We start from the raw sequence: 24,188 nt of genomic DNA on the forward strand, positions 1-24,188 counted from the left end.
GCTTATACAAAATTTAAGCATGCATAAGCAAGGGAAACTGGGTAACTATGTTCAAATACTTTTTTTTTTTTTTGAGACAGAGAACTGTTCTGTTGCCCAGGCTGGAGTTCAGAGGTGCGATCGTGACTCACTGCAACCTCCACCTCCTGGGCTCAAGCGATTCTCATGCCTCGGCCTCCAGAGCAGCTGGGATTACAGGCACCCGCCACCGCGCCCGGCTAATTTTTGTATTTCTTTGGTAGAGATGGGGTTTCGCCATGTTGGCCAGGCTGGTCTCAAACTCCTGGCCTCAAGTGATCCACCCACCTCGGCCTCCCAGAGTTCTGGGATTACAGGTGTGAGCCACTGCGCCCGGCCTGTTCAAATACTTTTAACAAGTGCAAAATGTATGGGCTTAAAGAAATAGGGCTGCATTATTATGAAATGGATACTGTTGATTCAATCGGCACAGAGGCTGCGTATAAAGGAGCAGTCAGCTATTCAAGCACAGCGCACAGCACACACGCTGTCGTGAGAGTTCCGTGTTCATTTCCTTGTGGATACACACCAGCAACTCACTCTGCTGCGACCCTTCAATACACCTCACGTTAGGATTAGAGACATCTGGGTCAAATCAGCTGCCACTGTCATCTCTAGTCCCTCAAAGTGTCAGGTAACATGCTATTAATATTGCTGCTCAAACATCATTTATAAAATACTGAAAACATCATTTTAAGAAATTCTTATTTAAAAACAAATGTGGTATGGTAAAGAAAATAATTATTGTGTTAAAGACAGTATCATAGGAAAAAAAGATCACGTGAGTAAAATAAGCTATCTTTTTAGATGGGTGTAATTGTTATCCTTGTTTTACAGCTAAAGAAATGGGCTCAGAGAATGTTATTTGATTGGACCGTGTTGTATCTCTGGAGAGCGCAGCTGAGACCAGACTGTGTGTGTAACTCCACTAGCCTATGAGGGTGCATCTCATAAAGGTAAGAAATGCAAATTCGGCCTAATATACAACATTGCCCGGGCTCGCACTGGGTCACTTCTGTAGACACTTCTGTATTAATCAAGGGAAGGTGAAAATGCTTCTAGAAGGCGACTGGACACCAGCACCCTTGCGTGCTGCCTTTGGGCTCTTCCTCTAAGGCCAACAGTAACCTGAAATTATTGACTGGGCTGACCATGCCAATCAACTGGAGAAAATGGTACCGAGGCCCCCAACATCAGACAAATTCATTTTAGGACCTATTTATGTGCTTAGAAAGACAAAAGTGCTTTTGTAAACGATACTATTTCAGAAAAACATAATCATAGTACCAATTAATGACGCTATAAAATGCTGATGTGTTGAACGCTACTTTAGAAAAACATGTTCAAATCTAGGAAAAAATTTCTGATAGAAAACTATCGGCAGGGTCTCATTCTCTCTCTCTCTCTCTCTCTCTCTTGGCAGGGTCTCATTCTGTCTATCTATCTATCTATCTATCTATCTATCCGCAGGGTATCTATCTATCTATCTATCCATCCATCTGTCTATCTATCTATCTTTCAGCAGAGTCTCATTCTATCGCCCAGGCTGGAAGGCAGTGGCATGACTGTAGCTCACTGTAGCCTCGAGCTCCTGGCCTCAAATGATTCTCCTGCTTCGGCCTCCCAAACAGCTGGAACTACCACACCTGGCTATTTTTCTTTTAATTTTTTGTAGGGACAGGATCTCATTATGTTGCCCAGGCTGGTCTGCAACTCCTGGCCTCAAGTGATCCTTCTGCCTCAGCCTCCCAAAGTGCTGAGATTATAGGCATGAGCCATGGGGCTAGGACAGAAAACAATTTTAAAATGACAAACTACCTGTGAAAGAAGATTTGGCTGTCACCTGGGTTTGTATTACTGTAAGGATGAAAAATGGTCGAGACACCCTATAAATAGATTAAGGTTCCAACCTAAGTAAAAACAATCTGGAAAACAGAAGTGTGTAAGCTTGGACCTCAATTCTGAAAATATACTTTTTTAAAAACCCTATTTTCCAACTCCCATACATATTTTAGAAACCTTAAGAGTATTTTTATGCTGGCTTCCAAAGGTTAAAACAAAATACACTCATTTCACCTATGAATACTGTCAAAGCATTATAAATGCTTAATATTGTTATTATTATTATTTTTTTACAAACTAAGTAGTAACTTCTAAAATGAAAGTATTTCCCCTATAGGTTAAGGTCTCCTAAGTATCCTCATAGATCATCATTTAAACTGACCATTCATTGAATGACAAACTGAAAGCTGCTAGAGTAGAATGACATGCGAAGGGAAACACAGCTGTAGATGGAATGGAGTGGACACCTGGAGAGCTCCATCCCATGAATCTCAGTCCAAATCCAAACTTCACAGCTGAGGCCCGGGGGAGGGGAAGACGGGTTTTCCTTACTGAATAGACTTCACTTTTTCAGCCACGCAAACATTTTAGAACACAAAAGATTTAATAGCATAAATATATTTTATGGAGGTAATCCAATCGATCATAAACAAAAAAAAAAAAGAGAGAAAAAGGCAAATCTACTAGAGTGCTTTTTTAATACAACAAAGACTGTAAAATATTGAAAAGATCAGGGATATCACATTTTCTTCTTCACTGACAAATAATAAAGTTCAATCTGTTAAATGTTAACAAATCCAGAGATGAATGTAGTTACTTTATTTTTTGAGACCGGGTCTCACTCTTTCACCCAGGCTGGAGTGCAGCGGCAATACTCACTACAGCCTCGACTTCCCAGGCTCAGGTGATCCTCCCACCTCAGCCTCCCAAATAGCTGGGACTACAGGCCTGCACCATCATGCCCAGCCAATTTTTTTTTTTAATAGAGATGGGGGTCTCCCTATGTTGCCCAGGCTGGTCTTGAACTCCTGGCCTCAAGCAATCCTCCTGCCTTGGCCTCCCAAAGTGCTAGGATTATAGGTGTGAGCCACAGCATCCAGCTGAACGTAGTTATTGATAAAACATCACACCATATATTCCATTTTAAAAACCCTGTTTCATAAACTTTTTAACTAATTTTGGGTAAGTCATATGGAACATGGCATTCAGGCATCAGAACAGCTATAAACTTCACCACATCTTCAATTTTTTCTGCAATGAACTCTTTGTTGCAATTAATTGGTTTTGAGAAAGTAAGAAAAAATGTGTTTCTCGACCTAAAATCTTTCCACAAAGGATCAAAATTACTTTTTACTCTGAAGCATAAAACATCACCTAAAGTTCTAGGGCCTGCCCTCACATACTGGGCATTACTCTTCCAATTATTCTGCTGTTTCCAAAATATAAACAACCATTTTTGTGTAACAAGACACACGTTTCAGCATGCTTCAAATTCAAGCCCCAACTCTTAAGTGTTTCCATAATCAAAATGTAAAGATTTTAAGATTCATTTTAAGATAGTTCATTTTATTTTTTGAGATGGAGTCTCACTCTGTCACCCAGGCTGGGAGTGCAGTGGCACAATCTTGGCTCACTGCAACCTCCACCTCCCACGTTCAAGCAATTCTCCTGCCTCAGCCTCTGGAGTAGCTGGGATTACAGGCGCCCGCCACCATGCCTGGTTAATTGTTATATTTTTAGTAGAGATGGGGTTTCACCATGTTGGCCAGGCTGGTCTCGAATTCCTGACCTCAGATTATCCACCCACTTCAGTATCCCAAAGTGCTGGGATTACACCAACACACCTGGCCCATTTTAAGATATTTTAATATGCAAAAGGTGCTATTCATGAATTTACAATAGTTATGCTACCCACAGTAACAAAAGCGCTCCGCCAATACCTTCAAGTTGGCAACACCATCCCTAACTCAAAATTTGCATTTAGAAAACACCAACTTCCTTTTTGCAACATATTAACGAATATGCCTACAGATAATACAGGCTTCAGAGCTAAAGCTGTTTCTCACTGCATTCTGGCCAGTGACTCAATTAAATAGACTATGTTACAATGTCTTCTGATACTCTTATCTTCAACATAATCAGACTGGTAATGTGTTATCATAAAATCTGACATCTATTCAAAGTTAAAAAAAAAACCAATCAAAACCAAGTACTGTATCTATTTCAAAACCCCCGGAGCCATTGATTACCCTACACGTTTCAAATAAATGGATTCATTCTTTCACCCATGGATACAACTTACAGCTCCTCTAAAACTCTTTACATAAACAATTGGGTATTCATTAAATGACTATTTGGCAGCAATAAAAATTTTTAAACAAAGTGTTCAAGTGCTAAACTAGGCAATTATGTCAATTTTAAAAGTGCTGCAGGGACATTTAAGAAAACACAAGAATTAAACAATAAACAGCAAAGCCTGATGGCTTTGTCTTAAAAATCTCCCCAGAATCAACCACTTCTTAGCTCCCCTGCCACCAACCTGCTCTAAAGCACCCTTCTCTGTGCCCTAGGTAATTCCAAGAGGTCCCCAAGCTAGTTTTCTGTCAACACTATTGACTGCTGTAGGTATTTTCTTTTTTTCTCCCCTTTTCTCAACATAGTCGCTACGGTTCCTAGAAGTGAAGGACAGAAAGTGTCACTCGTATTTTCAAAACACTCCTGGGGATTTGCTACTAAATTATTCACTACTAAATTCATAGCACCGTGTCCGGGCATGGTGGCTCACGCCTGTAATCCTAGCACTTTGGGAGGCCAAGGAGGGCAGATCACCTGAGGTAAGGAGTTCAAGACCAGCCTGGCCAACATGGTGAAACCCCTGTCTATACTAAAAATACAAATATTAGCCGGGCATGGTGGAATGTGCCTGTAGTTCCAGCTACTCAGCAGGCTGAGACAGGGGAATCCCTTGAACCCAGGAGACGGAGGCTGCAGTGAGCTGAGATCATGTCACTGTACTCCAATCTGGGCAAAAGAGCAAGACTCCGTCTTTTTAAAAAAAAAAAAAAGAGGCCGGGCGTGGTGGCTCATGCCTGTAATCCCAGTTCTTTGGGAGGCCAAGGCAGGTGGATCATGAGGTTAGGAGTTCAAGATCAGCCTGGCCGGCCAAGATGGTGAAACCCTGTTTCTACTAAAAATACAAAAAAAAAAAAAAAAAAAAAAAATAGCCAGGCATGGTGGCGGGCGCCTGTAATCCCAGCTACTCGGGAGGCTGAGGCAGAGAATTGCTTAAACCTGGGAGGTAGAGGATGCAGTGAGCCAAGACTGAGCCACTGCACTCCAGCCTGGGCGACACAGCGAAACTCCGTCTCAAAAAAAACAACAACAAAAAATTCTTAGCACCTGGCACATACAATGTGCTCAGTATTTGTGGAGGGATTAAATGAATATATGAATAGTATAGTCCTTAATTAAATGCAGCAGCCAAGTATCTGCCACTATCTTAAACATAAATTCCACAAAAAAGAGATGGTAGGTAATCCAACTGCCCATCATAAACCCTACTGAAATATTGAAACTCTAAAAAAGTGTTATTCAAATCTTAGTACATAATTCCTCTGAGACTCCTATTTTCACATATATAATTATGTATTCATTAAGTGTCTGATTCACAGCTATAAAAATAAAAAAACACAAAGTTTTCCAACGCTAACCTCCTCAGTTACAGAGATCCTAAAAAACCTACAGTACCAGCTGCGGTAAGTGTGCCATGTGTGGTCACGTGAGTCAATTATATTTAAAATTATTTACATATACCTTTCAAAATATGAGAAATTTAAAAAGTCAAAGAGTTTGACTTATTAGGAAGATGTAAAATTCATCACAAAATGAATTTACTTAAAATCAATTTAAGGGAAAAAAATCAGGTTAAGTAATGAACAGAGAGTTAGGCCACAGCAGAAGGCACACAGGTAACAGGTAAGTGACTCAGGTTTGGGAAGCTAGGCCCTAAGAAAGAAACCTCTTTTACACTGTTCTTAGCGCTCCCTTGACAGCCAGACCTGAAACAAGTCTGATAAGGTTTTCTCTGCACACATCAGAGATAACATACCTGACAGCAATTCACCTTAACCCAGAAATGCAGTCACGGTGTTTACGAAAACTAAGGCATGCGGTTCTATTAGTCCAAGGCTGATTTCCCAAACCTAAGTCACGTATGTTTTCAATGTTTACCACCGACTCCAAGTACAAATAAAACGCCACAAATGGAAGCGCACAGCTCAGAGCGCACCAGCAGGGGGTTAAGTAATGACCCTGTATCCACGAACATGTCCACGTCAGTGTCAAATTAGCCACTCCAGAACTCCATATAATTGCAAATGAAGATATCCAGGTTAAAAACACTGTGAAAAATCGGACAGACTTTTTTTTTTGTTTTTTGAGACGGAGTCTCGCTGTCTCCCAGGCTGGAGTGCAGTGGCGCGATCTCGGCTCACTGCAAGCTCCGCCTCCCAGGTTCACACCATTCTCCTGCCTCAGCCTCCCGAGTAGCAGGGACTACAGGCGCCCGCCACCTCGCCCAGCTAATTTTTTGTATTTTTTAGTAGAGACGGGGTTTCACTGTGTTAGCCAGGATGGTTTCTATCTCCTGACCTCGTGATCCACCCGTCTCGGCCTCCCAGAGTGCTGGGATTACAGGCGTGAGCCACCGCGCCGGGCCTGGACAGACTTATTTGATGACAAAGTTCTGTTTTTTTTTTTTTTTTTTCTTTTCTATCAATGATTTGGGAAATGTGAAAAGATTTATATCTAAAATTAAGTCGTCTCCAGGCAAGCAGGAATATCTCAGTTTATTTCTGTCCATCTTCCTATCAAGCATGAGGATTTTCCAAAACAAAACTAAGATTATTCTCTAGATACACTTTTGCTTTTCAAGTTGCCTTGTTCTTAAGGCAGGATTTTTTTTTCCCACTGAACATCTTATATTAGAGATCTTTTTGTAGATTATTGGAAAACATTATCAGCATTTCAATGGCTATAAATTTTTCTGTTATGAAGATATACCAAAATTTTATTTCCCAACTATGGCTATCTAAATAGCTCCCACCATCTGGAAGTAACCTTTTCAGAAAGAATATATGATACACATTATTAACCAGAGGTGTGCATGTAAGTTCTCACTTGACCTTGTATCAAGACAATTTTTTATCTTCCTAAAAAAATTAGGAATACAATGGTTGACATAATTTCTATATAATATACGTCTTTTATATGTACATATATAAAATGTGTATGTGTGTAAGCACATATGACATGGAAAATGCTACCTTTTAAAAGAATTACTTTACTCAGACCTGGTATTTCACTGGTCTTCTGAAAAGAAAGAAGTCTACATAGCAAAATTCTGCTACTTAATCACAAATGTGAACGTTAAGTCAGGCGTACAGCACAACGTCTGAGTTTAAAAGAAATGAATGGCCTGGTGCAGTGGCTCATGCCTGTAATCCCAGTACTTTGGGAGGCCGAGGTGGAGGGGGGGGGGGATCACCTGAGGTCGGGAGTTCGAGACCAGCCTGACCAACATGGAGAAATCCCGTCTCTACTAAAAATACAACATTAGCCGGGCGTGGTGGCGCATGCCTGTAATCCCAGCTACTAGGCAGGCTGAGGCAGGAGAATTGCTTGAACCTGCGAGGCGGAGGTTGCGGTGAACCAAGATCACGCCAATGCACTCCAGCCTAGGCAACAAGAGTGAAACTCCGTCTCAAAAATAAATAAATTAATTAAATTAAATTAAATAAATGAGATTTATTACTCCATCCAAAACAGTTAAAGTTCAAAAAGACTGATGTACACTTCAGGTTCATGAGCCATTTATTTCTGGATTTTCTTAAAATACTTGCTATAAAAGCAAGTATTTACATTCTAAACCATTTTAATACAGCCTCTATCTGCTTTAAGATTTGACAAATCAAAATGGTTATTAGTCCCACCTAAAAGCTTTATTTTTATAATTTTAATAACCTCCTATATTAACATCTCCATAGAAAGGGCACAGCTGAGTATTTATAATATTTATATGTTCTTAAATTTTTTTCCTGTTAATAAGGTTTCTAACTAAAAAGGAATTAAATTTCAACTATTTATTGCTAGACTGTAAACAATTCAAAATGTTTTAGATTAGAAAAATTATATTAATGAAAAAAGAAATCTGTATATTAACACATGAAATATGAAAAGATTTCTTATATTAGGTGGAAGCTACTAATGGACTTATATTTTAGAAGCAATGAAGACAGACACGTTGAGTAGTTTGGAGTAGTCAAACACTAGAAATAACCAAGTGACATCAGTAGGCGACAGGTTGTTAAGAGAGAAAGAGAGACAGACAGCAAACCAAGAAAGGTTACGCAGCAGCTGGAAAAAAACTAATAAAGTACCAAGATGTACAGTTACGGGAGGGGGAGGCCTATGGAATATGTGATATTTTAAAATTTGCTTTGTAATGTGTGCTGAAAACATCAGTGTATTTTTGCAAAAATCAAGATATATACTGCAATTATTTCTTGAAGTAGACACAATAAGCTGACATACATCCCTCGGTATTGGGACTTGGGAGCAGAGTGAGGGTGAAGAAGACGTTCCACTGTGCAATTTACTGTACCATTTTCACATTTTACCACAAGAAACAAGTACTTTGAGGGGAAGAAACTTACCAAAGTACTGTGAGACATTAATTTTATTATTATTTCTTTTTAAGATGGAGTTTCACTCTGTCGCCCAGGCTGTAGTGCAATGGTGTGATCTCAGCACACTACAACCTCTGCCTCCAGGGTTCAAGTGATTCTCCTGCCTCTGCCTCCCAAGTAGCTGGGATTACAGGCACACACCACCACACTCAGTTAATTCTGTATTTTTAATAGAGATGGAGTTTCACCATGTTGGTCAGGCCGGTCTTGAACTCCTAACCTCAAGTGATCTGCCTACCTTGGCCTCCCAAAGTGCTGGGTTTACAGGTGCAAGCCACCGTGCCCAGCCGTGAGACATTAATTTAAAAGGAAAAACGCAATGCTCATTTAATAATTATTAATATGAAGTGATAGTTAATAATTCTATTAGCTGAATTTGCAAATAATTCAGGATAAACTGTCTCAGCTGATCAGGTTCATGCTTATCTTTGGAGAAAAAAAAAACAACTAGGTTTGAAGCAATCTTAGCTATAGAAGAGTATTGTAGAATAACAGTTCTGAAAGATAAATTGTATGTCAGCCTCTAAGTAGTATTTGCAGGTCGGGGGCGGGGGGAACTTGCTTTAAAAATTACTCACTAAACTATCAACACTTTCTCCTCCACTTTACTTAATTAGAAATTAGGGATTCCAGCTCCAAATAAGTCTTCTTCTATCACAACCCCATAGATTATAGAATCTGTTTCTGTGTGTATCAAGTCTGGTCATAATTTTCTTTTTCTCTTTTCAATTCCCACTGATAGCAAGGATAGCTTGGGCCACCTGTGGGCCAATGCTAATTCTCACGGCTTCATTCTGTCATCTAAAACTCCCAAAGCACTGGGGTGCACTGCTGGGGAGTGGGCTGCTTTGGTCACACAAACACATGTATTCGTCCCCCAAGTCTCCTTTCAAAATGAATGAAATGCATATTTAGCAATGTGAATGTGACAGATATTTTTATGACCAGAAGTAAACTTTGGAATCAAGGCTTTTAGATAACTAACCTTCAATAGTCACCTCAACTTCAGGGTCCTCACTTGTTTCTGAAGGGACATGTTGAGTAGAATCTTGAAAAAAATAAAATTCTAAAATGACATTCATTATTAAGCATTTTTCCATATGTTCCAACATTTTACTGATTTGATAACTCCAGAAGCAGCCTACTATAAAAATTCACTGGCATTTTAATTCATTTCATATTAATGAAATTAAAATTTGACCCTTTTCATTATAAATAGGGATAAAAGAAAACAAAAATTAGAAAAACTCTGGAAAAATTTAGATAATAACATGTTACCTGCAGAAATTGACTCAAAAAAATCCCATAGTCTTGGAGGAATGAGGATCTGACAAAGTCACAATGAATTTCCTGCCACAGCTAGAAGATGCTCGGATAGAAACAAATGCTTTCTACTTGGGTTAGAATTTCTCCTCTCCTTTCAGAAATGTGAGGAGTGGTTTCTACTGTTCAATAAAACCACAACCCAGGCTTTGCAATGGAGACTTTCCTATCAAGAGACTGAGTGTCACAAGTGCACACAGGACTACATCCTCTGGCTTTGTATGCAACGTATTTCAAAAATTAAAAAGTTCATTCATATTTGTTCCTACACAAGACAAATGTACATCAGAATGTTAGTGCTAGAAGCTTAGAGAGTATTTTCATTAGTTCTCTTTCATTGTGCAAAGGTTGAGAGATTAATTGATTTGCCAAAGATTATGTTTACTTGTTAGTAGAGGAATAAAGGCCAGAACCCAGATTCGATTCCACTTTGTTAACACTGGAAGATGACAGTAAAAATGTCCTAAAAACGCAGTCTTCAAGATGCAGTACCTGCCGACGGGGCTGCAAGGCGGTGAGCCCTCGTACTGCAAAGTTGTGATCTATTACCCAGGTCTTGTTGTTCTAAATCCTGCCTATTCAAAACTGAAAACTCTGTCACAGAGAAAATACCCACCTCTACACGGTAAAGCATACAACATTCACCCACACAATCTTCTATAAAAAGAGCTGACAGGGAAATGTAACCAACAGTTTAAAATGAGCATATCAGTATTTCTGAGAGAAATGTATTCCAGGGAGAAACCCTAATTCTGTAACTGAATTTGGAGAAACCAGCCTCTACTGGGGGACTTTTAAGATTGTCTTTTCCCTCAAAGAAGGTAAAAGATCAAACAAATGATTTATTTTAATTAAAATACAAATGTAAATACAATGGAATATAAGCAGTTACACAGTAGACCCCTCTCTTCATCCTAGAAAAATAAGGTATAACGTGACCGATTTATGAGAGAAATAATCCTAAAACAAGATTCGGTTACCTTACCAGTCATTTTCCTTGGGGGAAATCTACAAAAATTTGTGTGGAACCGTTTAAACCCCTTGGAAGTAAGAAGTCACCCTGCATGATAAGTTTAACTCAGGATTCTAAAGAAAAAGAACTGTACCTCAGTCAGGTGTTCCATCCTAAAACCAAAGCTGTAGAGCTGGTAAACTGACAGAGTCATTTATGGAGTAGTTGTGGGTATAAAATAAAGGGAGAAACTCTCTCCTTTATAAATTTTATGTAGACTATATTCTTACCCTACTGAAAGACTAGAAGTATTAAAAAGCACATTTGAAAATAAAATACAAATGGAGCTAGTCATTTTAATTCTGAAACACTGAAGCTATTCTTCCTTAAAAGATCTTTAATATGGCACAAGAAAACCAGGACAAAAAAAAAGTAGCATTTTGCATCATGTAAGAGCTTTACTTACCACTTAGTTTTCAATCCCATAGGCTTTATTAATCAGTATGGTCAAAGAAGCATATTACATCTTAGAACTTAAAAAAAAAAAAAATAACCTGTTGGCTAGGAAGGCATACCAAAGGAATCACCTTTTATTTCCAAATGAGGTGTTTTAAGGATAATAGAATCTATAAAATAGAATAAACATACAACAAATAGTGTAAAATATGCAATCTCTTTTTCTCCTAACCTTCTGCTGGGACTTCCATTTCTGTGCCTTCATTGCCCTCTGAAGAATGATGGCTTCCTAAAAAGAAAATAAACAACATATAATAAACCAATAAAAACTGACACTGAAAGATGAAAGAGAATCTAGGTAACAATGCAAACAATGTAAGACGTAATAAACATATGCAAAATGATTGTCTTACTCTTTAGCCATTAAGTCAAACAATGTTTTCTAATTCAGAAAAAAATACAACGCTTCTATTTGGAAGCTAAAAGAACTGTTTTAAAACACAAATACAGAGCAGACCTAAGTAGGTTTGGGGATTTAATATTAGTTACTATAACTACATGATAAAACCACTAGATAATGGAATCTGAGGAAGTAGAATTATGCTTCAAGTACCATGCTCATCTGTCAGTGACACACATACACACACGGATCAGAGTAAATGCTTGCTGTGCTCGGACACTTAATTAACTCTTGTAAGGAAGCTCAGGGTTTGCTGTGGAAAACGTTTCATGCTTTCCATTTTCACTAGGGCGAAAGCCATGGAAACTCAATCCCCGTCATTTCATCAAAGTTGTACTTAAAGGAAACTCGTAAGTTAAAATTTAAGATACTACCTTTAGTCTCAAAAGCATTTTAAGTCAGGTAATATAATCTGCCTGCTTCTAAAAACTGGAACATAAAGCATGATCAGTTAGGCAGTCACAAGGTAAACAGGCTCATCCTACTAGAGCAGAAGTTTTACTCACGAAAAGGAAAGAAAGAATCTAAGACATCAGAGAGCCACTTAGGATTAAGAACGCAAGCTGCCCCCTAATTGGTATCCTCTGTCCTTAAAGATCTGAGCTACTAACATGGAAAAGATGGAAAAACATTGCCTTTAAGTACCAATACAAACATATTACCTATCAGTAAGAATACATCGCTTGAGGGGAAAGGAAGCAGATGCTCATCTATTTTGTCTTATCTATTGAGAACTAAGTTCAGAAGCTATACTAAAAGTAAGATCTAAGTTATAAACGTATTTTATCTTGATTTTTAAAGAGCAATGCTTACAGTCTGAAAAACTGTCATTTGGTGGCTAATATCCTTGAATTCAAAGTACCATACTGAGGTCACATCTTTTTGGTTCTCAGTATCTAGCTTTAGCATGTCACAATTATCTGGGGGGATTCTTTTCTACTTCCTTTACATTGTGAAAACTCACCAGAACTCAAAACTGTAAGTAAATCTAAAAACCTATACCTACGAGTCAATCTTTAATTCATTTTTAAAATATGCTTTCTCTACACACTTCCTTTCTCTTTCTTTAATCTTTTTTTTTTGAGACAGAGTCTCGCTCTGTTGCCCAGGCTGCAGTGCAGTGGTCGGATCTCAGCTCACTGCAAGCTCCGCCTCCCGGGTTTACGCCATTCTCCTGCCTCAGCCTCCCAAGTAGCTGGGACTACAGGCGCTCACCACCTCGCCCGGCTAGCTTTTTGTATTTTTTAGTAGAGACGGGGTTTCACCGGGTTAGCCAGGATGGTCTTGATCTCCTGACCTCGTGATCCGCCCGTCTCGGCCTCCGAAAGTGCTGGGATTACAGGCTTGAGCCACCGCGCCCGGCCTCTTTTTTTAATCTTAATATTTGAATTTATGGAGCATTAAGTTCTTTGACTGTAAAAGTCAAAGAAAAAAGAGATGTGAGGTCAAAGGAATGAGAGCGAAACGATGAGGTCAGTAGGTAAAAAGGAAAATTTCAGCAAAGAATAACAGTTAAGATGATTGTTCGTGTAAGCAATAATTCTATATGTCTTTTAAAATCCGAAATAAACAATTACATTTACATTATATGCTAAGCCTAAACCTAATACATCTTATGCACTCAAAGCCAGAATAGATAGAAGTAAACGCCATTACTAACAGCCTATGAGTATCAAGTTTGGGAACACTAAAAAAATTGCCAAAAAGGCAATCAACTTGAAACTTACAGATTAACAAGTGCTATTTCAGAATTCTTCTAAATACTAAGTATCAACATGACCTTATCAATATTCGCATCGCTAACCAATACAACAGTAACCTGGCTTCTGACTGTTCTGAGATAAGGTATAAATGTGTACTTTACCTTCAATAGGAAAGTGTGTCATGTACCCATTTCGAGATTCATTACTAGATTCACAAAAGGGAAAATTGATTTTGAAAAATTGTTGCTTGTGAAGTTCATTTATATGTTAAAAAAAAAAAGGCCAATACATTTTTTTTCCTTTTCCATTTAGAAAAGTAACACGATACTTATAAATATTAAAACACAGTCTGTGCAATATAAGGAAACATTAAATATGAGCAGTATGTGGGAAAACGGGAGTGAAAAGATTATACCTTGCAAAGGCTTCGATAAGGGCTGTTTTTCATCAACATCATCGGTTTCAGAAGGGCCTGCTTTGGGATACAAAGATAATACTTCAAAAGTAATCCCCCGCCCCCCCCCAAAAAATGTGGGATGACTTTAGTCAACAAATTTGGGTGAGATACATGGAATGGCCTTTTTATAAATAAAAAAGAAAAAAAATTTTTTAAAAAGACTGACAAAATGAGCAATGTCAATTCATGATCTTGGTGAATGGAAAAATGTAATCAGGTAAATTCATATGTAAACAGTCAAAAGAAATTTTGAAGATGACTGGACATATGGATTGAATGGGAATGGTATGTCTAAAATGGAAGATATGGGTTTTTTAAAACAGTACAATGTTTATAACAGTAAACTGTAACTTTTACTTCATACAGATTACAAATGCAGGTTTATCTCACAGGTGTATATGTTTCTTCTTTGGCAAAAATTTGCTTACGCTTTTGTCATACTGAAGAAAAATGCAGAACCAAATGTTATATACCTTCCTTAGAATCTCTAAAATAACGTAAACCATCTCCTTGCATCTCTACTCAAATAGAAATGTGACAAACTAACAGCTATTAATTCATTCTCCCTTTCTTCCAGCACCACGGGCATTTTTTCGAATAAGGTTCTTTCCAAAACACAGAACATACTCTGAGTTAAATTTAACTTCACAAACTGCTATATTTTGACAACATATTTACATGTTATCATCAAACTTTTTAATGATTAAAGTAGTAATAGTTTTAAAGTAGAAAACAAAACATTGTGTTTTCAATGGCTATTTAACATAAAACACATTTTGGCATTAATAAGACCACAAATCAGTTAACTATCTCTGAAGAGAACTGAGAAAACATCCTAAGTCGTTTGAAACGCTTCATTCATTAAAGCCTAAGAAATTTCACAAAGATGCACCACACTACACATTACAGGCAAAGGACACATCAGAGAAAAAAATCAATTGCATGAGAAATAAAGAAATCGTTTCTATTTAGAATCTCAAAGGAGAGAAAGTCTTTGAATGTAGACTCCTAAATTCAAATGCTAGATCCACTGCTTCCTAGTCTTCTGACTCTGAGTAAAACATACAGAACTCGTGAAAAGGAAGATGTGCTATTTACAGGATTTAAAAATGCAATGTTAGTGAAGGCTACTAATTGACCTCTAAGTACTGCTTTAGCTGCTCTTCACAAGTTTATGTGGCATTCTCGATATTCTGGTCTAAATATTTTTAATGAGGCCCTCATTAAGTCAATTATAAGCATGTTTCCTAGGATTCCCACTGTATTATGTTTTCTATTAATAATTTAATTTCAGTATGTTCAGAGAATTTATTAAGACTACCTGTGAACAAGTATACAGTCAATTTTTATAAATGATTCATGCTTTGTAAATAAACTTATTTCCTGGGTACATAGTTTTCTTTAGTTAGCTTAAATATATTAACTATAGTTAAAATATTCTATGTAACATATAAATGTTATAAAAGTATTCATCAGTTAGACATATATCATTGGTTAAAATCTCCCACATGACTGTACATATCTATAGAGACTTATAACTTGTAAATCATTTTTACTTTTACTTTGAGGATACATTGTTAGGCACATACAAACTAATGGTTGTTGTATCAACTTAGTGACTGATTCCTTTAAATATTACATAGTCTTATTCTACCGCTGCTACTACTGTTTTTGGCCTCCAATATTGCTAAACTATATATTTTTTAGTTGATATTTACACAGCCTACCTTCATGTATCACTATACTTCCAAATTATTTTAATGTCACGTATTTGAATTTTATTCACCCTAAAAATGGTACTTGATTTTATTCACCCTAAAACATACTCCACCTCTCAAATGCTTGAGGTACCTACCACTCATTGAGAAAACCAACACATTCCCAACACTCACATTTGAATGCCACTATTTTACAGGAGCACTGAGGTGCACAGAGAAATATATCCAAGCCTATTTTGGAATACAAAAGGTTTTAGAAGAAAACATCAATGTCCTTATGTAAAAGAACGAAGAAATGAACTGTATTATAATCACACAGTGTAACTACCATGATGACATGATTAAATCTAGTTGTGACAAAATAGATAAATCCCAGCTGAGGCAGAGAATTGCTTGAACCTGGCAAGCAGAGGTTGCAGTGAGCTAAGATTGCGCCACTGCACTCCAGCCTGGGCGACAGAGCAAAAATCCATCCCCCACCCCCAAGAAAAAAAAGATAAATCTTGAAAACTTAAATTGAGTGACAGACTATACTCAACAACATATACAGTGTACCACTGTGTAAGCTTAACTCAGGAAGTGGCATATATAAAACAACAAGCATGGACATGCCACACACACACACACACACACACACACACACACACACAGTCCTGCAAGAATATTTACGTAGTAAACCACAACATCACCATCAGGAAGGACAATTCTCAGTTTTCAAGATCATGATCAACTTAAGAAGAATAGAGAGAGAAGTGGGAATTTGGGAGAGCCCCAAGAAGGGCTTCAATGAAATAGTTACACGTTACTTCTTGGAGAGAGGAGAGAAGAGACGAATACTATGGTTCCCTAAACCTGGGCAGATTGATACTATACTTTTAGGTTCTAAATATTTCATTTTTAAAAAGCATGTTAGCGCCTGTAATCCCAGTACTTTTGGAGGCCCAGGCGGGTGGATCACCTGAGGTCAGGAGCTCGAGACCAGCCTGGCCAAGATGGTGAAACCCCATCTCTACTAAAAAACACAAAAATTAGCCAGGTGTGTCAGCACATATCTTAATCCCAACTATTTGGGAGGCTGAGGCAACAGAATCACCTCAACCCGGGAGGCAGAGGTTGCAGTGAGCCAAGATCGCGCCACTGCACTCTAGCCTGGGCAACAGAGTGCGACTCTGTCTCAAAAAACAAAAAACAAACAAAAAAAAAGAGAAATGAAGGCCTATGTCCACACAAAAGCTTGTACACAAATGTTCACAGTACCTCTATTTGTAATGGCCCCAAACTGGAAGAACCCAAATGGCTATCAACAGGCAAAGAGATGAACAAATTTTGACCCAGGCATACAAAAGAACACAAATTAAAAATCAAATGGAATCTACTACCGATACATGCAATGCTGTGGATGAATTTGAATTTCAAAACAATCATGTGAAATCAAAGAAGCCACACTGCTCCCCGCCCCATGAAAATAGTCCACATTTTATTATTTCATTCATAAGACTTTATAGAAAATGCAAACTAATCTAAAACAGAAAACAGATCCGTGTTGCCTGAATACTGGGCAGGGCAATGAATGACAAGGGGACACAGGAAACTTTTGGGGTTATAGATATTTCATTATCTTGGATGCAGTGAAGATGATGTATTAGGTATGTACATGGCAAAGCTAACCAGGTTTTTTTAAGTGTTTAATATACTATAATTACGCAGTGAGAAAAAATTAAGCTGACGATATATCTGCATTTGCCTAATAGGTTTATTTTATTTTGCAACACTACAACCTGGGATTGAATTCTAAATTGTGCCACAACTTTTGCTCATCCTTTTTAAGAACATGAATGGCTATTTTACATATCCCCTATGGATTGTCTGAGTCGATCTTATAGCCCCATTTTTAAAATGTTTTATCCCAGTGACTGAATTATAAATATATATGTTAATCAAGAACTGATCAATAAAATTCTATTTAAGAAATTAAAGCAATTGATGAGCAAATTTTAATTTTAACCACGAATAATTTTTAGAATGAAAAACTGCATTAACTCGAGTTACCTTGAATGTTATATTGATAATAATCAGGATCTTCTGATTCTTCCTTTACCGTCACAGCTGCCATTTCCAGGGAAATGCCTAGAAAAGCAAATGCAATGATATGATTGCATGTCAGAACTTTCAGCTAGATTGTGTAGGGATATCCTTGCTGCCCTCCCTATAAATACAGCAATGCGTATTTACTTTAAATAAAGACTTTAGGTCTTTGAAAAGACAAAAGTAGGTAGCAGAAGGTAAAAATCACCTATAATCCCAGTCAGTGCAAAATTTTAACCATTCATTAATATTCTGCAATTATTTGCTGCTCTTTTCTCCAGCAAATTCTTATCTTTAGAATCAAAGAAAATTTTGCCACACTCCCTTTTCACTTAATGTTAAAAATACTTTTATAAACAATTGAAATACACTTATAAACATCAGCTTTAATAACTCAGTATTCCAAAGGAGAGACAGCATCATGGTTAACAATTTCAATAACGAGATACGTTGATTTTTTTTCACCTAATAAATCCCTTTTATTACAAGGATTTGTGCCAGGGTACAAAGCACACCTTTCTGCACAAGGCTTTGTCCACAGTTAGGACAGATGATTCGAAGCAGACCTTTGTGGCCAGATACAAAAGAGTATGTGTTGTGTAAATTCCACTCGTAGGAAGGTCAAAACAGGCAAAAGCAATCGATGTTATTAAAAAGCTGACTTTGGGAAGGGCCGAGGCCTGGGTGACACGGCGAGACTCTGTCTCAAAAAAAAAAAAAAAGGAAAGAAAAAGAAATGAACAATGCATAGGTGCACATACACGTTTCAGGCTGAAATATTCAACCACAGTCATACCAACCCTAACACGAACGAAATCGTGAGCTCTGACTTGGGCAACTTTGTAAAGAATATTTTCAACTCTAGAGAAAGAGCTCAAAGAGAGTTACATTGATACACAAAGGGTATGCATCCCTGAAGCAACAAGCAAACAAAGGAGTTACTCCACTGCCTTCGATCACCAAGGGGAAAGTGTTTTGCTGCTACACAGTGGTGGCAGAGAACACTGCATCTGAGACCTCTGCAATTCTCTGGGCTAACTTAGCACTTTCATGTCCATCAGTAAAAGCGAATAGAAAATTACAGCTAACAACCGGGCACGGTGGCTCATGCCTGTAATCACAGCACTTTGGGAGGTCCAGGTGGGCGAATCACCTGAGGTCAGGAGTTCGAGACCAGCCTGGACAACATGGTGAAACCTCATCCCTACTAAAAATACGAAAACTAGCCGGGAGTGGTGGCACGCAACTGTAGTCCCAGCTACTCGAGAGGCTGAGGCATAAAAATCGCCTGAACCCAAGAGGCGGAGGTTGCAGTGAGCAGAGATGGCGCCACTACACTCCAGCCTGGGTGGTACAGCAAGCCGAGGGAGGGAGGGAGGGAGGGAGGGAGGAAGGAAGGAAGGAAGGAAGGAAGGAAGGAAGGAAGGAAGGCAGGCAGGCAGGAAGGCAGGAAGGCAGGCAGGCAGGCAGGCAGGAAGGCAATAAATTACAGCATTACAGCTAACAAACAAGGCAGATCCACTGGGGATTCAGACCCTTCAGGGATAAAAATTTGGGTCACTCCAATCGGCTACAGAACCCCACACATACTGGCTGGGTGCAGTGGCTCACGCCTGTAATCCCAGCACTTTGGGAGGCTGAGGCGGATGGATTACCTGAGGTCAGGAGTTCAAGACACAGTTAAACCCCGTCTCTACTAAAATAAATAAATAAATAATACAAAAATTGGCTGGATGGCACACGCCTGTAATCCCAGCTACTCGGGAGGCTGAGGTGGGAGGATCACTTGAACCTGAGCCGCGGAGGTTGCGGTGAGCCGAGATCGCACGACTGCGCTCCAGGCTAGACGACAGAGTGAGACTTTGTCTCAAAAAATATAAATAAATAAAGTAAAAAGGTAAATCCAAAAAAAAGTCTGGTAAGCTGCAGAAGCGTAGACTGTGGCCACTATGCCTACTCTCTTCCTTGTCTGTTACAAATGTGTTTGTGTAAAGATTATGCGTTTACATATACTAACTATTCTCTTCTGTGCAGTAGTATTTCACAATAGTTTGGTTGGAGGTTTCCTTTCCATTTGTCCATTAGACTAGAGATTACTCAATTAGGTTTGGGCTGCATTTAAAGAGCAGGTAATATAGCTCGCGACTTTTAAGTCAGTCTCCCAGTGATGGGTGTGACTGCTGGAACACTGTGTCTCCCCATTTTGAGGAGAGGGTAAAAATGGATTTCTTTGTAGGAAGTCAAGTTACATCTCTTTAGATGGAAGAGTTGTCTCGTTGTTGTACAGAAGGTCAAATGGGCAGGGAAGGGTGTGTATATATGCTGAGTAGCCAAAGAGAACAGCCTGGGCCAGCCGCAAAACTGATGTCTCTCAGTTGCAAACCCATCCTCTGGGTTTCTGCTGAAGCTTGAGTTCTGCACAGCAGCTGCCTCTGTGTGAGTCTCTGCCACAAGGATACACTACAGAGAGACAGGCTAGAGGAGGGGAAGGGATCTGGGCCTTCCTTTTGGCTTCTTGTCTGCATTCTCATCCCAAAAAGGTGACTCCTCGGTATCCTCAATCAGCCTGGCCAAAGCAGGCCCTCCCATCACAACAGCTGGGCCTGGCTGGCAATGTCTCTGACACTACCAGAAGCAGCCTCGCCATGCCTGTCAGCCACCAGCACCAGCCAAACACTACCCCACCTCAGAAGTCAGATGGAAAGCTGACGGGGTGGCAGTCACTGCCTAGAATTGTTCCTTAAAGAAAACCTTAGGCTGGGCGTGGTGGCTCAAGCCTGTAATCCCAGCACTTTGGGAGGCCGAGGCGGGCGGATCACGAGGTCAGGAGATCGAGACCATCCTGGCTAACATGGTGAAACCCCGTCTCTACTAAAAATGCAAAAAATTAGCCGGGCGAGGCGGCGGGCGCCTGTAGTCCCAGCTACTCGGGAGGCTGAGGCAGGAGAATGGCGGGAACCCGGGAGGCGGAGCTTGCAGTGAGCCGAGATCGCGCCACTGCACTCCAGCCTGGGCGACTAAGCGAGACTCTGTCTCAAAAAAAAAAAAAAAAAAAAAAAAAAAAGAAAACCTTAGTATTCTCCTTTAGGTTACAAAGTTAAACAACTTTATAACTAGTTAACAATCTTTTTTTTTTTTTTTTGAGACGGAGTTTCACTCTTGTTGCCCAGGCTGGAGTGCAATGGTACGATCTTGACTTAATGCAACCTCCACCTCCTGGGTTCAAGCAATTCTCCTCCCTCAGCCTCTTGAGTAGCTGGGATTACAGGCGCCCACCACCATGCCTAGCTAATTTTTTTGCATTTTTAGCAGAGACTGGGTTTCCCCATGTTGGCCAGGCCAGTCTCGAACTCCTGACCTCAGGTGATCCACTCACCTCAGCCTCCCAAAGTGCTGGGATTACAGGCGTGGGCCACCGCACCCGGCCAACAATCTTTATGTTAAATTTTCTCTGTTCCAATAACTGATATGGTTTCTGTCTCCTGACTGCACCCTGTCTATAAATGTAAATAAAATCTTATTTGCAGGATAAATTAAGAATATAAAGATGCAAAGTGTAAAAGAGAAAACAGAAACCTATAATGATGCTGATGCGTACATAAAGACAGTTGAAAGAATTCGATTAAATACATGGGGTTTCCCAATTCAGCATGCTTCTTTTTGGAAGCAAACTAAATATTCAGGAGATGAATACATGAATTAAGGGGAAAAATTTGCAAAATGATGATTTTTTTTGGCACAATCTACTAAAAACTACACAAAAATGTGAGATTTCCTATGGAGTGAAAATAAAGAAAAAAGAAAAACCTTCTGTAAAACCGGCAAACAGTGTAAAAGACTCAAATACCTTTTCCAAAAAAGGATAATTCAACACTTTTCTTGCAGCTCTCCCAAAATACACTTACACACATAAAAGCTCTCATTCACATGCACGCACACATGTTAACACCCCCTTGCCGCCTCCCCAACAACTCATTCGAGATGCCCTTAGATGGGGTCAAGCGGGGTAGGTGGCTGCCCAGAAAGCATGGCAGAATGAGAAGGCTGACGAAGGGCCGGGAAAGGGGCTGGGGAAGCTGCCGAGGGCCTGGGCAGACAGAGGGAGATGAGGGGGCCAGCAGGGTGGTGACAGCCCACTAAGGAGCGTCTTGTGTGAATAAGGGGCACAGGGCTGAGCAGCGGGAGGCTTGACAGTGGCACTGGGATACAGAGTAACACTGGGGAAATGATGAAATAAATAAATATGCTGAGAACATCTGGGTGCCATGGTTCTAGGACAGAACCGAATTATAAACAGGGGATCGGGTGCACTGGCTCACGCCTGTAATCCCAGGACTTTGGGAGGCTGAGGCGGGTGGATCACTTGAGGTCAGGAGTTCAAGACCAGTCTGGCCAACCTGGCAAAACCCCGTCGTACTAAAAATATAAAAATTAGCCGGGCGTGATGGTGCATGCCTGTAATCCCAGCTACTCGGGAGGCTGAGGTGGGAGAATTGCTTGAACCCACAGGCAGAGGTTGCAGTGAGCTGAAGTTGCAAGACTGCACTCCAGCATGGGTGACAAAGCAAGACCCCGTCTCAAAAAATAAATAAACAAATAAATAAGGAATTAAATAGCACTTTTATTTGAGAATTGAAAATGGTCTCCTTGGAGAGTGGAAAACGGGAGTGCAGAGGAAAGGAGGAGACGAAGGTGGCATTCTATTGATTTTTGTAAAAAGCACTACAGAACAGCCGACCTCTTACATTATATGTCTGTATAACTGGAAAAGAAGACAATACATTTTATCTACAAACATGTGTAACTGGCAAAGAACTCTGCCTACCACTTACTGAGCAAATTACCTTTCTGGGTCTTAATGTGATAACATTAACAAATAGTGTCACAGTTGGAATACATTAGTAGTGACTGCCTCTTTCTTATCAAAACAAAGCAATAATTGAGTCAAACTATAACCTTCTACACTAAGGGAAAGTCTTCCTTAATTTCACCATTGACTCTAAAAGCACTAGTACGTACCAGAATCTTCTGTGGGTTCAGTTTTCACTTTGATGGGACCACAACTGCAAGGAGAAGAAAGCCCTGATCAAGCCATGTGCTGGTGACAGTCACTCCCACAACATTCAAAGTCTCTGGGTCTCAAAGTGTAAGATCCCTCCCTTGACCAAGGCAGGTGCCAACCTGACTCAGCTTAAAACTGGCATATTTATTTCTTGCATAAATAAGAGTTATTGGGCCGGACGCAGTGGCTTACGCTTGCAATCCCAACACATTGGGAGGCCGAGGCAGGTGGATCACAAGGTCAGGAGTTCAAGACCAGCCTGGCCAATATGGTGAAACCCCGTCTCTACTAAAAATACAAAAATTAGCCGGGTATGGTGGCGCTTGCCTATAGTCCCAGCTACTCAGGAGGCTGAGGCAGAAGAATCGCTTGAACCCAGGAGGCGGAGCTTGCAGTGAGCTGAGATCATGCCACTGCACTCCAGCCTGAGTGACAGAGGGAGACTCTGTTTCCAAAAAAAGTTATCAACTGAACTTAGGACTTCAATTTCTATCTATCTTTTGGGGAAAAAAGTACTATAAAATACTACAGAGTAGCATATTAAGAGTTATAGGGCCAGGCGCGGTGGCTCACGCCTGTAATCCCAGCACTTTGGGAGGTGAAAGCGGGTGGATCACCTGAGGTTAGGAGTTCAAGACCAGCCTGGCCAACATGGTGAAACCTCGTCTCTACTAAAAATAGAAAAAAATTAGCCGGGTGTGGTGGCACATGCCTGTAGTCCCTGCTATTTGGGAGGCTGAGGGAGGAGACTCACTTGAACCCAGGGGAGGGGGGAGTGGAGGTGGCAGTGAGCTGAGATCACGCCACTTCACTCTAGCCTGGGCAAAAAGAACAAACCTCCATCTCAAAAAAAAAAAAAAAAAAAAAAAGAGCTATCAACTGAACTTAGTACTTTAATTTCTATCTATCTTTTGGGGAAAACAGTACAATACAATACTACAGAATAGCATATTAACTTCCAAATACCACTCTAAGGCCAATTCACAGTGTGACCAATGCCGCTGGCTTTTCTCAGGAACTCTACTATTCAGAAATACCAAGTCAAAGAGGGCATGTTCACAAGATCTCCAAATGATATTCTTACCTATTAAACTTTAAGATGTGTGACATAAGGCCTTTTTAATATTCTAATATTTCAATTATCTAACAACTAAAACTTTTTGAGATGTGGGAGTTAAACAGCAGTAATGAAATTAGGTTTTACCTTCCACCTGGAGATAGTATCGACCTGTCAGCATCTGTTACCATCACACGACCACCTACGTACAAAAAAAAATTCGCGTTAGTTTTGTAACATTTCAAATATAATACTTCTAAAGCCTTTAAATATAGAATGAATGGGGTAGAACTAGGCTTTGCAGCTCTG

The 24,188-nt window shown here is 39.7% G+C and overlaps 1 protein-coding gene and 1 long non-coding RNA gene across 9 annotated transcripts in view; one reads left to right on the forward strand and one right to left on the reverse strand.

Annotated features, from left to right (window-relative positions):
- Window positions 1–24,188, reverse strand: part of GTF2I (general transcription factor IIi) — a 105,665-nt gene that overhangs the window by 35,505 nt on the left and 45,972 nt on the right. For 2 of the 8 annotated variants that reach the window (XM_025379390.1, XM_025379388.1), the window contains exons 7-12: window positions 24,027–24,081; window positions 22,780–22,823; window positions 17,725–17,802; window positions 13,916–13,975; window positions 11,570–11,626; window positions 9,592–9,654 (exon numbers count right to left, since the gene is read on the reverse strand). In XM_025379390.1, coding sequence (XP_025235175.1) covers window positions 9,592–9,654; window positions 11,570–11,626; window positions 13,916–13,975; window positions 17,725–17,802; window positions 22,780–22,823; window positions 24,027–24,081 — 357 coding nt within the window. The remainder of the gene's footprint in view (window positions 1–9,591; window positions 9,655–11,569; window positions 11,627–13,915; window positions 13,976–17,724; window positions 17,803–22,779; window positions 22,824–24,026; window positions 24,082–24,188) is intronic. The other 6 variants (XM_025379392.1, XM_025379389.1, XM_025379396.1 and 3 more) reach the window with 4 other exon arrangements.
- Window positions 1–24,188, forward strand: part of LOC112620653 — a 47,881-nt gene that overhangs the window by 527 nt on the left and 23,166 nt on the right. Inside the window, exon 2 of the long non-coding RNA XR_003118561.1 lies at window positions 856–974. This is a non-coding gene — a long non-coding RNA (uncharacterized LOC112620653). The remainder of the gene's footprint in view (window positions 1–855; window positions 975–24,188) is intronic.

Source organism: Theropithecus gelada, chromosome 3 (assembly GCF_003255815.1).
Source record: "Theropithecus gelada isolate Dixy chromosome 3, Tgel_1.0, whole genome shotgun sequence".
Taxonomy (NCBI): domain Eukaryota; kingdom Metazoa; phylum Chordata; class Mammalia; order Primates; family Cercopithecidae; genus Theropithecus; species Theropithecus gelada.